Source organism: Eurypyga helias, unplaced genomic scaffold, assembly GCF_000690775.1.
Source record: "Eurypyga helias isolate BGI_N326 unplaced genomic scaffold, ASM69077v1 scaffold18235, whole genome shotgun sequence".
Taxonomy (NCBI): Eukaryota; Metazoa; Chordata; class Aves; order Eurypygiformes; family Eurypygidae; genus Eurypyga; species Eurypyga helias.
The window spans coordinates 44,048-56,626 of record NW_010251008.1 but is presented as its reverse complement, the minus strand read 5'-3'; the positions used below and the strand labels follow the sequence as shown (position 1 = coordinate 56,626).

Below are 12,579 nucleotides of genomic sequence, written 5' to 3'. Positions count from 1 at the left end.
AATACCCATTTTTTGGAGATAGTCATTGTGATCTGAATTGACCCTATTTTTTTGAGGATTGAACTGGAGTTCTTTTGAAGTCCCTGCTGATCTCAATTATTCCATGATTATCTCAGCCAGCCTGAGTGTGCTGATACTTACTTCATCCTCTCTTCTACAAAACATTGTCTTGTTTTTTCTCAAGTCGGGACTGTTAGAAAAGCCATCTCTGACTAATTCCTTTGTAGAAGGCACATGATTCTTACCTGTTTGAAGAACTAAGACTCTTCAGTGACTCAGCTTACATGAACAATTGTAGAACTTTTCTCAGCTCTTATCTTTCTTTCACTGGTTAGTGCAAATGCACAGCTGAAAATGAAGCTGAACTGGTAAATTATCTTGGTATTTTAAAATTTACTTCTACCAGTGCACTTTTGTAACTCACACTTTGCTATTTTAGGTGACACAGTGAACTTGTTTGTCTAGCTATTTGTGCACCAGATAATTTTACACAGTTTTATGGGCTAAAATTTCTTATAGCAGAAAGTTATGATAAAATTTCATAACAAAATTAAGTCCTAGGCCATCTGATAAATTACAATTGTGCTAATTGCACTCTAGGCTGCCAGCTTGAATTTGTGTTATGTGAACAGTTCCTTCAGGGGCTCCCTGTTCTTACTGTTCTTCCTGCTTCAAGCCTGTCCCTATTAGTGATTTTATGTGACTGTTTTCCTTTGTAGCAGCAAGGTCTCAGACCGAATTGGAAAGCCAGAAATTCTTGTCCAAAAGTTAACACCAACTCATTCACTCTGCCCTAGAGCTAGTATTTTAATCTAAGTAGCAATTTAGCAGTTTCCTTTTCATTTAACCTTTTAATTTTGTTTTCCTTCCTCTCACTCCCTGTAAGTCTAGGAAATGTGTGTATGACCTTCTTCATGTGGTGAAGAATTTAGTCTAGAGCTGCATGGACAAAATGTAAAGCATGTACATAATATTAGTCAGGATCTACTCTGAGTCTACAATTGCAAAATTGTTAGTCATCTTCCTTAAATATCTGCTCCTGACACTGTGAAGTAGATTTTAAGCTAGATGGCTTTGAGTGCTGTGTTCCTAACCCAAGTAAAGCACTGATGATTAATGGTCTTGGAGAGCTCAAGGCTTAGGGCTACCTCCTTTTCCCAAAGCATCTCTAGAAATAAGAGGAAATTAAATTTTGGTTAATTAAATGTTGGTTACTTTTGGTTTATACAGAAAAAAGTCCAGAGCCAGAAGGCTGTGTGGATCAGAAGGCCATGGAAGGAGAAAAAAATGAAAGCAGAACAAAGAAATCTGAAGAACCTGAAAAGCCAGAAGAAAAGAGTGGCAACCAGGGGGAGAAGGATGGTAAAAACAAACAATGTAAACACAAACGAGAAAAAGAACACGGCGAGCAAGGGAAGCCTAAGACAGATGTCCAGGACAAAGATGAAATTAATAGTAAGAAGAGAGAGAGAGAAACCTGAGTACTTCTGATATAGTATATCCATTGTGCTTCATAACACACCAGACATAGGCATGATTGGAGTCAATCTACAAGAGCCCAGAAGGATATAGAGGATAGCATGTGACTGATAGAGCTAAGCTCGGGAGAGGCACTGACACTTCCAGCAACCCTTTTACTGATTCCTCTCCATTCACAATCCATTACAATATTTTAGCCACCACACATAGGAGAATCGCCCTCCAGAAGAGCTCTGTAACTTGTTTTAATTGTGCAAATGTAGGCTGTTTCTATAGGAAGTTAGTATTGGTGCTGAGGGAAGCCTCAGAGACACATACACTGACTTCTTAGAATTAGGCAGAGCCATGACTTCAAGAAAAATATATTTATGCTGAGAATGCTGGGAATTCTTCCCCCCACCTCCACCCCCTTTTTTTTTTTTTTTAACCTATCTTTAGTGTGCCTTGCTTCTGGAGGGAAAGACTAGTTTCAAAAGGATTTATCTCAAGTGCTCTGTGTGTCTGTCTACAGCCTTTTCTGATGCTGACATTAGCCATCACCTAAGAATACCCAAATGACCTGCCTTGTTTTCAAGTCCCAATGTCTTTTGTGGGGAGCCAGTGGAATTTTCTCTATGTGATGCTCAGAGGAATGCATGTGGATTCTGTAGTAAAAGTAACTTCTAAAGACAGCTCTGGGCTCACTCTGAATCTCTTGAAAAGCTAGAGATAAAAGTGGGGTCATCAGAGCTTCTCACATAGGCACTGAAAATATGCATTCAGGGTGAATGGAAACAGGACAGGACTTCAAAAGAAAAAGACAGGCAGAGGGCAAAGGTTATTTCAGTGAGTTGTCTTCTAGTACTGCCTTATCTCTTATGAGGAGTGGCTGAGGGACCTGGGATTGTTTAGCCTGGAGAAAAGGAGGCTCAGGGGGGCACTTTGTCTCTCCCTACAACTACCTGAAAGGAGGTTACAGAGACCTGGGTGTTGGTCTCTTCTCCCAAGTGACAAGTGATAGGACAATAGGAAATGGCATCAAGTTGCACCAGGGGAGGTTTAGGTTGGATCTCAGGAAAATATTATTCACTGGTTATCAGACATTGGAACAGGCTGCCCAGGAAGGTGGTCGAGTCACATGCATGGAGGGATTTAAAAGATGTATAGTTGTGTTGCCACACTAATGGTTTTGTGGTGGACTTGGCAGTGCTAGCTTAAGGTTGGACTTGATCTTAAAGGTCTCTTCCAACCTAAATTATTCTGATTCTATCTTGGTGGTGCTGTATTCATCAGCTCCCAGGTCTCGGCTGCTCTATGGCCACAGAGGAAGGGCTTTGCCTGTCACTGCACAAAGAAGCCTGCTTTCCCTTTCAGCCAGCCACACAGGAATAGGGACACATGTGCAGAAGCCAGGATTAGAGCTGGTATGGTTCAAGGACACAGCTTCCAAAATGGCTTCATGTAAGAGTAATGGGATGGGAAATTCCATTAGTAGTTCTAATGGCTTAGCTCTAGTGCAGTCCAATACTAGCACGGGTTAGGAGAGAAGGGCAGACACTGTGAATCTGTCCTAATTGCTTGATAAGTTTTAAGCAGAGTTTTCACCAAAGCCCCATCCATATCCCCCACAAATGCTGCCACCTCTGAAGAAAGACCTAAATGGCCAAAAACTGCACTGAGGGAATAGGATCAGAATGGAGAAATATGAACCACAAAAAAAGGGAACTCAAACCTCCAGCAGTTTCCTTCAGGTGATGCAAAGCAGATACTGACACAGATCATCAGTGAATTTGCCTCAGAACTTGTCAGTGAGTCTTGCAGGCAAACATGAATTGAGCTCATGATGCATGTAAAACCGAGGATGGTAACTTTGTTAAATACAAGGTGGTTTGTATTTGGCCCAGTAAGGTAAAAGAAAACCTAGATTCCTTCACAAATGGGGGGAATCATAAACATAATTCTATTTAAAATAAAGCTACCCATTCTAGATGAATTATTTCAGCTGCTCTGTAGTATACACAGCTCTCATGTACATGTTTGGGACTTTTTCCTGAGTATTGTTTATAGTGTCAGTCATACAAACCACTGGTGGAGGTGGGGCTGGTTTCACCCAGATGGCATTGGCTGCTCTCCACACCAGCCGCTGGGTACTGAACAATTTAAGTAAACTGCAATTGCAAAACAAGCTTCCCTACAAAGCCTTAAGCATTCTGTGTAAACAAAAGTGGACAGGGTCTTTAGTTTAAATTTTTCAACTCCCATAATTTACATTGCCCAAGGGCTTAATTTACTTCAAAGGAAGTTTGTTTTGTCTACAGGCTGATGCAATAAAACATCCTGATGGTGCTATTTACGATAATGCATTTTTAATCCTGAGAGAAAGCCATCCCATGTAGTGCTCATGCTAGGTACTGCTTAAGTCTTGAGCTGGCCTCAGCAAGGGGGAAATTTCACCTACCAGGATTAAAGGCAAATGTTGGGGTTTTTTAAAGCATCATGGTAAAAGAATGCACAGCTGAGCAGATGATTTGAATGGCAGATTTCAGTCTGGCAAGAAAAGCAACTTGCTGCTTGTTTAATGTAATCTCTCAGCCTATCTAAGTATCTACAGACAACAATCCCAAATAATCTTCCTGCTACACAAGGAAACCAAAAGCATGTTCAGCTTCACCTGATCCAATGAGTTACCTCTCCATAGACCATTACAGTTCTGGGTTCTGCTTTTCCCATCATTGATATGTGGGTGAATATAAATAAGTTGCATTGCATTTAGAAATCTCACCTCAGTTTGGTACTGGTGTGATTGGAGAATCTAGCCCTGGCACATGATGCTGTTTTGCTGGGTATGTGCTGCTGCTTCTGCACATATTAATGTGTCATCATCAGAACTGGGATTAAAACGTGCTTTTATTCCTTTTCATTCTTGGTTTCTTGTCTTTCAAGTAAATACCTTCTTTGAGCCTGAGCCAACAGGATTGATTCCAGGAGTATGCATTCAAAATCTGGTGAAAATCTTTGTGAACAGACCCAAGCCAGCAGTAGATGGGATGAATATCACTTTTTATGAGGGTCAGATCACAGCATTTCTTGGTCACAATGGAGCTGGAAAGACAACCACCATGTAAGTCTGTATTTTTAGAAGCAGCAAATCCAGGGCAATAGTCTATTGCTCTGTCCTGAGGAGCAGCCTTCTCTTTTCATTCTTTCCTTGTCTCTACCACCTCTGCAGCTAGCTAGACATACAACATCAAGCTTTTTCCAGACAGGCCATGCATGACACAAACAAGTGAAAGTCTAAAGAAAAGGAAGGAATTCTCTTCCTCAGATTTTTTTTCCATGGCCAGACTCCTGATCGGTGAAGAGAGAGAAGGATGTTCTGGCTGAAAGAGCTGAAGATTTGAACACCACTATGCTCCACATGTTCTTGGTTTCTCTGTCTAACTGGCTTTCAGTCAGTCATGTGTTTTGGTCTGTGTGGAAAGGAGTAGGCCTTATTTAGACAAAATGGTTACATATATGCAAGATTCATGTTCAGATTAAAATGTTCCTCTAGTCCTAAAACCCTAGTGTCTCAGGAAACTGAACTTAAGGAATGTTTAATTTTCTTTATACAGAACTTTATTTGGCAAAATAGGATAAATTGGTGAAGAAAACGTTTCACGAGTCTGTGACAAGTTCACCAAATGTTGAATGAAATGAAATGTTTATGATGTTTTCCAGCAGAACACTTTAGGGTTTTTAATTTATAAAGTCTTTTATTTCAAATGCACTTTAAATTGCCTTTCAATTGTTTTAAATTGTTCCACAAGAAATAGGTTTGACCCACAATAAAAGCATTCTGAACTGCTGAAATGTTTTGTATGTTTGTTTTTCTGTTCTCCTGATAAAAGCAAAAATTTCAGTTGCTTTGAAATTTTCAGAACTGAAAAACTGAAAATTATTCATCCAAATCTAGTAACAGGTTATATCCATTTGCTATATAACGTTTGGCCCCTTTTCATTTTACAGAAAATAAAGGTGTAGGGCATGAGTCAGCATGGCTGGAGACTTAAAGCCATTTCTATCTTGGTCCTACTGAGCTTCATTTTAGACTCATTTGTACATAGGGGTGATGTAATATGCTGAACAAACTACTCTGAAACAGAGTAGCTGACTAAAACTGGTTTTTAATGCAGGCCAGAACCGTACAGACAGATGTGTTGAAAATTACATTAGCAGATCCACAAGACACAAGAGTATGCTCTTCACTGGGGTGTTGCATCAGGGTCCATAGTAAGCAGTCGTCATGCTCCATCTAGTGGAATCATGCAATGCGTTTTTCCTAATCTGGCACAGAAAGATAGGAGTTGGAATTTCCTCATTTTATTTTCCCAGGTCGATACTGACAGGCCTCCTCCCACCCACGTCTGGAACTGTGCTGATTGGTGGCCTGGATATTCAGACTCACATGGACTCAATTCGGCACAGATTAGGCATGTGTCCTCAGTACAACATTTTATTCAATCAGTAAGTATCATTCCACACTAGCTTTAAGAATAAGGGTCCCAGTCTGCATGCTTGACACGTCCCCAGAGCCCGTGTTGTTTCTCTTACTGTGCTGACAGTAGACATATGTCAGTGGCACTTCTCCCAGAGAAGATCTGTGATCAGATTTAGGGTAAAGCAACCCCTCTTCCTTTAGCTAGACTGAATTTATTGCTGCTTGGGAAAAAATACCTGTTTATTAATTTAAATTGCCTTGGTACCTTTCTGTCTGATTTCACAGCCTTACTGTAGCAGAGCACATCTTGTTTTATTCTCAACTGAAAGGGAGATCCAGAGACGAAGCTGAGCAAGAGTTGGAAACAATGCTAGAAGAAATGGGCCTCAACCATAAAAGGGACGAAGAGGCTCAGAATTTATCAGGTGTCCACAGGATTGTTCTAAGAATTTTTTTTTCCTCGCTTTTCTTTTTCTTTGGGCAATTATTGTTTGAATTACATGTTTGAGGCTGTATTCTGACACATCACTGTGCACTGGGGAGGTCTTTGCTCTCAAAGAGTAAATGAGAGTGAACAAATAGTAAAGCTGGCACAACCTGCCACTAAAGCTTCTGTTTCTTATGAATGTGCAACAAATTGCAGTATACGTTAATCTGTCAGTGCAAGAAAAAACCCCAATATTCTATTATTTCAAGGCAAATGAAATATACTGTCATGCTGTTCCACCTTTTGGATCAGTACCCTACAATACTATGTTATTTGGTAGGAGTATTTTCTTTGATCTTAAAGGTACAGCTGCACATAGTGTATTTGAACACATTTCACTTTCAGATTCAAAAGCTGACTTGAATAAACAGCCAGGTGTTCTTATACTACTTTGTCCTGATTGCAGCTGTTGGCTATTTTCACATGAGAACATGAAAATCTCCTATCTTCCTGCTTTTGCTTTTGGCAGGTAGCAGAACATGCAATGCGTAGATGAAAAATACATTTTAAAAAACCCAAAAACACGCAACAAAAAAACCCCAAATCTTTGAACAAGGTATTCTGAACTCCAGAAGAAAAATGTGACCATTGATTTAGCTTTGTAGAAACATTTGTCTGATCATGGGTTTTGTTTTACTTGTATCAGTTTGTCTTCACACTGAAAAGCAGCGGTAATTACATCCCTGCCGCTTATGTAACTCATATCAGACTTCTGCATGTGTCTGTCCTCTGGTAGGTGGAATGCAAAGGAAACTATCCGTTGCCATTGCTTTTGTGGGTGAAGCAAAAGTGGTAGTCTTGGATGAGCCCACTTCTGGAGTTGATCCATATTCCAGGCGATCTATCTGGGATCTTCTGCTGAAGTATCGCTCAGGTAACAGGCTTGAGAGTGGAAATTGGTTTGGAAGGTTTTTATGCTGCTCTCATAGATGCAGCATGTGCCTGCTGTGTGAACTGTCATGAGTAGTCTCATATCTGTTTATCATAGAATCATAAAATTACAGAATGGTTTGGGTTGGAAGGGACCTTAAAATCACCTAGTTCCCACCCCCCTGCCATGGGCAGGGACACCTTCCACCAGACCAGGTTGCTCAAAGTCTCATCCAGCCTGGCCTTGAAGACAGCCAGGGATGGGGCATCCACAGCTTCTCTGGGCAACCTGTTCCAGTGCCTCACCACACTCTCTGGCAAGAATTTTTTCCTGATATCTAATCTAAATCTCTCCGCTTTCAATTTAAACCTGTTACCCATTGTCGTGTCACTACAGGCCCTTGTAAAAAGTCCCCCTCCAGCTTTCCTGTTGGCCCCTTCAGGTACTGGAAGGCTGCTATAAGGTCTCCCCGGAGCCTTCTCTTCTCCGGGCTGAACAAACCCAATTCTCTCAGCCCTCCCCATAGCAGAGGTGCTCCAACATCTTTGTGGCCTCCTTTGGACTCACTCCAACCAGTTGATATCTTTTTTATGTTTGTGGACCCCAGAACTGGACACAGTACTCTTGTGGGATATGAACACAAGCAAACAAGATTCTTCGAACATATGCCTATGGATCTGGCAACCCTGGGACCTGTCTCTGGTGCACAGAAGGCCCTGCATTAATTGACAAAAAATTAAGCACAGTTTTGTGTTCCAGGGAGAGTCCGTGCCTTGAGCATTTCTTATTGTTCCTTCTAGGCAGAACCATCATCCTCTCAACCCATCATATGGATGAGGCAGACATCCTTGGAGACAGAGTAGCTATCATATCCCAAGGGAAACTCTTCTGCTCAGGCTCTCCTGTATTCCTAAAGAACTGCTTTGGGTCTGGCTTCTATCTCACTCTTGTTCGCAAGATGAAAACCACCAGAATTGAAAGGGCTGCAGTAAGTATGTAGCTCCCTCCCTGCACATGTAATCTGACAAATATTTACACACAGTTGTGCCCTGCACCAAGGTAGAAAGCATTTAAGTGCTGCTTGATGCTATGTACAAAACTGACTTCAAAATTAAGAAAGCAATGAGAAAATTTGATGGTACCTCATGAAATTATGTGGATACATGAGTGTCTCTGTAAAAATCTTCTCTGGTTTTATGACTATGTATTCAGACAGACAGGTGAAAATAATAGGTGGATATGAAACCCTCAGTGGTCTATAGTTCATTCTCATCAGTTAAGTATGTCTAAACTTTTATCAGTCAAGTTCGCTTTCTCCATATACAGGTCTTTCTGTTGCTTGCTTTTGCAGTATACGGGTTGTAAAAATGGTGTAGTCTAGTAACTAGCTCAGACCCCAGAAGAGTGTACATTTATCCATAGCTAAACCAGTCTTGCACAGCTTGAGAAGTAAGCATCTAGATTATTTGTGCTGTTAGTAGTGCTTCCAGTCTTAGTAGCAACATGATCTGTATACTCGTGGCCACTGCTGAACACATTTCCCCAGCTATTTGGCATGCTGTTTAGAACTGACGGATATGCTTTGTGCAGATGGATTTATGTTTCCTGCATTGCTTAGTCCAGTCCTCAGCTGACTTTCAGTATAATGTGTTCAAGATGCTCCAGACATGACATACTTTTCAGTGACTCAAGTTGTTCAAAGGCTGACAACCCTTACATCCTGCTTTTCATGCATCTGAAGAAGTTTCATCTTTGTATCTATTGCTTGTCCATGCTAGTCGCTCTGTAGCTGTGGATCTCAGTGCTCCTGCTCCTGCTCCAGCTGTGTACGCAGAGACAAAGGAGGAGTTCCAGAGCAGGAACTGGATGGTAAGAATTGGATGGTTTGACATTCCAGCACATGGCTATGTCTCCTGTTATGCTACAGTCTCATCTTACAAATCAATGCTGCTTGAGGCCCACTTCTTCAGTACTTATCTAACATATGTATTGTATTGTAACATGAATTTTATAAGGTTTCTTTGTGGTTTTGGTTACCATTGCCCCTTTTTGATGTATATGTGGTCTCAGGTACAGATGAACTGGAAGTTTGTGTGCTTTAGAAGTGCATACTGAGTTTTGAACTACTCTACGCCAAAATGTTCAATTGCTAAATGAAAACTGAAGCATATCTAGAGTAAAGGAAACTGGTTTTCTCAGAAAAAGTTACTTTGGCTTTTCTACATAAGAGAAGAACTTAAGTAGACACTCCTGAAGATTTTGTATGTTTTATTAACAGACCTGAAATAGTTTCCTGCCACATAGTTCCAGAGTGAAATTAGCAACATAGCCCAGTCTAGTACAGAATTAACTGAGATATCTGTGGGTTATGTAATAGAGCAGTCCTCTTTTGTATAGTGCAAACAACAGCTTTTGAAATCATGCTTAGTACAGTTAAATATTCATTCTTTGAACCCTGTTTTGACTTTTCACAGGAGATCTGAATGAGCTAGCAGAAGTAATTCATCATCATATCCCAGAGGCAAAATTAATTGAAAGCATTGGTCAGGAACTCATTTACCTTTTGCCCAATAAACACTTTAAACAACGTTCTTATGCCAGTCTCTTCAGAGAACTGGAGGAAACATTGGATGACCTGGGACTCAGCAGTTTTGGAGTTTCAGACACACCACTTGAAGAGGTAACAGACTGATTAAAATATCTTCTGATCTTACCATCAGTTCCCAAAATATTTTCTGAGACAGTTCCTGTTCTTAAACATGTAATCTTACTAATTCCTAACAATCCCTTTAAAACCTAGTCGTATATGCTGAGGCACACTCAGAAAGTCTTTGGGATGGCTGTAGAGAAAGGATTCAAGCCTTACTTCATGTTAGCCTTGTTAAGCATGACTCATTAGCCTCAAATCTGTCTTTCTTTGTATCCTAGTTTGTTCCTTTCTTTATTTTCTGAGGTATTTCATAAGAGACCTCTGATTGTGTAATAGGCAGGAGTACTGAAAAGGTATCTAATTTTTATTCTGTTACATTAAAGGATGATGTACAGTGTTCCAAAGGTCAGATTATTGTACCTGTTCTATTCCTAACCAGGAGATATATTTGTCTATGGCAGGTTTTCCTAAAGGTCACAGCAGAAGCTGACCCTGGAATGCAAACAGCAGGTATAGATACATGAATCGTTATTTGACAAACTTTTCTTGGGACTGTTCTGTATTCTGAATGCCAGGTAAAGAGCCTCAGAACTTTCAGTCTTTGTATGGTGTTCTTGCCAAAATTATTTGGTCAGCAAGTATCTGGTTTTAGGGCCTGACATGATATCTGAGACACATGATGAAGTCAGCAGAAAGTCTTATGTAAATTGGATGAGGTTCTTAACTATGTAAATAAAAGTGCAGTGTCAAGCCCCCAGGTGTCAATGGGTTTAGTAGTTTTATAAAAGTACTTTGCTGACCATTAGTGCATAAACTACATACATGGTTAACTTGTTCATCCTGCTGAGTAAGAGGAGTGTTAACCTGCATGATGCCACTAGATACAGCCACAGTGCAACAGTTGTAATTAAAACAACCTGGTGATGTGATATATACAGTTGGTAAAATCTGCAGCTCATTAAAATGTTTGTGCTGCCTTGGCGTATGGAAGATAAATTCTCTGCACCTTGTCATCCTAACCTAGGAGACACTCAAGAAAACGGTTCTGTTCCTGGTAAAAATTCTACTGAGAGCAAACCAGCTGAACAAACCGCACTGAAAACTAATGACCCTTCTCGAATGCCAGTAGGCATAGCAGAAGATCAAAATGGAGGCAAAGGATCCCGACAGTATAAAGGTTTTCAGCTTGTACATCAGCAGATCAAAGCACTACTCATCAAACGGTTCCACCATGCCTCCCGCAGCCACAAGGACTTCCTAGCCCAGGTATTGACTTACTTTTGCTGTTCTTGTCTCTTTCCCACAACATTCTCAGTGCTGTCTTTCCCAGCAATGTTGCTATGCAAAGCAACAGAGGTGCTGCAAATGGGTAACAGTGTCCCTAACTGTTCTAATTATGATTCCAACTCTTGTGCCTCTTATTCTATTTCTTTCTGCCTAGAATCTGTCACCTGCACTAAGTTCATGATTCAGTCACTCCTAGCCCAGAATTTTATTTTTACATAATACAGATAATACCTTAACTGAAAGCACTGAAAATTAAATTGTTGATGTTCAGGAGCTAAACCAGGTCTGATCACGTGCTCCTGCTGTCCCTCCTTTGTTTATATATATTATGAGATGTGCACAGTGTCACTCTACAACATATGTCTAATAACCTAGTGTGATGTTTTTATGTTCCTTGCAGATTGTTCTCCCTGCTAGTTTTGTGTTGCTGTCTTTAACACTTACAGTCATTATTCCTCCATTTGGAGAATATCCTGCCTTAACCTTACACCCTTGGATCTATGGAGAACAGTTCACTTTCTTCAGGTAAGAGGTATCACTGGGTAAAGTACCTCTGTCATATATAAACCCTTTTCTCCCTAGCATTTAAGATCATGGGGCCCTGTCTTACTGGGATTTCCTTCCTCTATGTGGTATAAAAAAGGATTAACTCCTCTGGCATCAGCAGAATTAAAATAGCATGAAATTGGTGTAAGTGGAAAATACAGCTGCTAGTATGTCTGATCTTCAGTTATCTTGCTATCTTTGGTACTCTTCTCTTCCTATCAGAATTCATGACCTCAAAACTTACAAAGTTATATATCCTGCCTAACAGGGGATCTAGGACAGTAAGAAACCTGATTATGACATTGAACTACTCCTATATTCATAATCTTGGAGAAAAATGAGATTCAAACCTATTGGCTGACCCATGATAGATTTATTTATAATTAGTACAGTATTTGGGCAAAGTTATGGAAAGAAGACGAAAGCAAAGACTCTCAGGTTTAATTAATGCTGCTGTGTAGCAGTTTCTCCACACACAGTATCCTTTGGCTGAGTCTGATTTTTTTTTTGTTTTTTTTGCCTACTAGCACTTTGTCTCCTTTCATTCTTCCTAGAAGCTTCAGTACTCTTCTCTCCAGGTCACTGCACAATTCTACTGTGCTCTCCTGAATACTTGCTTCACCTCACTTTCACATATTCCAAAGCTGAATTTGCACCAATTCAAAAGATGTGCAAGGCAGAGGAAATTTTATAAACAATACTAGACTAGATCATAACTAGCAGAAAGCAGCAAAATTGTAGGCAATATTTATGAAGCATTTTCCTTCAGTTTCATACAGGAAATTCACATGAAACTTTAA

At 40.3% G+C, this 12,579-nt stretch overlaps 1 protein-coding gene across 1 annotated transcript in view; it reads left to right on the top strand.

The window, feature by feature from the left end:
• Positions 1 to 12,579, top strand: part of ABCA4 (ATP-binding cassette, sub-family A (ABC1), member 4) — a gene marked incomplete at its 5' end in the record, with an annotated part of 45,390 nt that overhangs the window by 12,999 nt on the left and 19,812 nt on the right. Inside the window, 11 exons of the mRNA XM_010151881.1 lie at positions 1,243 to 1,338; positions 4,402 to 4,579; positions 5,833 to 5,964; positions 6,224 to 6,363; positions 7,162 to 7,299; positions 8,097 to 8,284; positions 9,075 to 9,165; positions 9,771 to 9,976; positions 10,408 to 10,456; positions 10,971 to 11,212; positions 11,634 to 11,758. Coding sequence (XP_010150183.1) covers positions 1,243 to 1,338; positions 4,402 to 4,579; positions 5,833 to 5,964; positions 6,224 to 6,363; positions 7,162 to 7,299; positions 8,097 to 8,284; positions 9,075 to 9,165; positions 9,771 to 9,976; positions 10,408 to 10,456; positions 10,971 to 11,212; positions 11,634 to 11,758 — 1,585 coding nt within the window. The remainder of the gene's footprint in view (positions 1 to 1,242; positions 1,339 to 4,401; positions 4,580 to 5,832; positions 5,965 to 6,223; positions 6,364 to 7,161; positions 7,300 to 8,096; positions 8,285 to 9,074; positions 9,166 to 9,770; positions 9,977 to 10,407; positions 10,457 to 10,970; positions 11,213 to 11,633; positions 11,759 to 12,579) is intronic.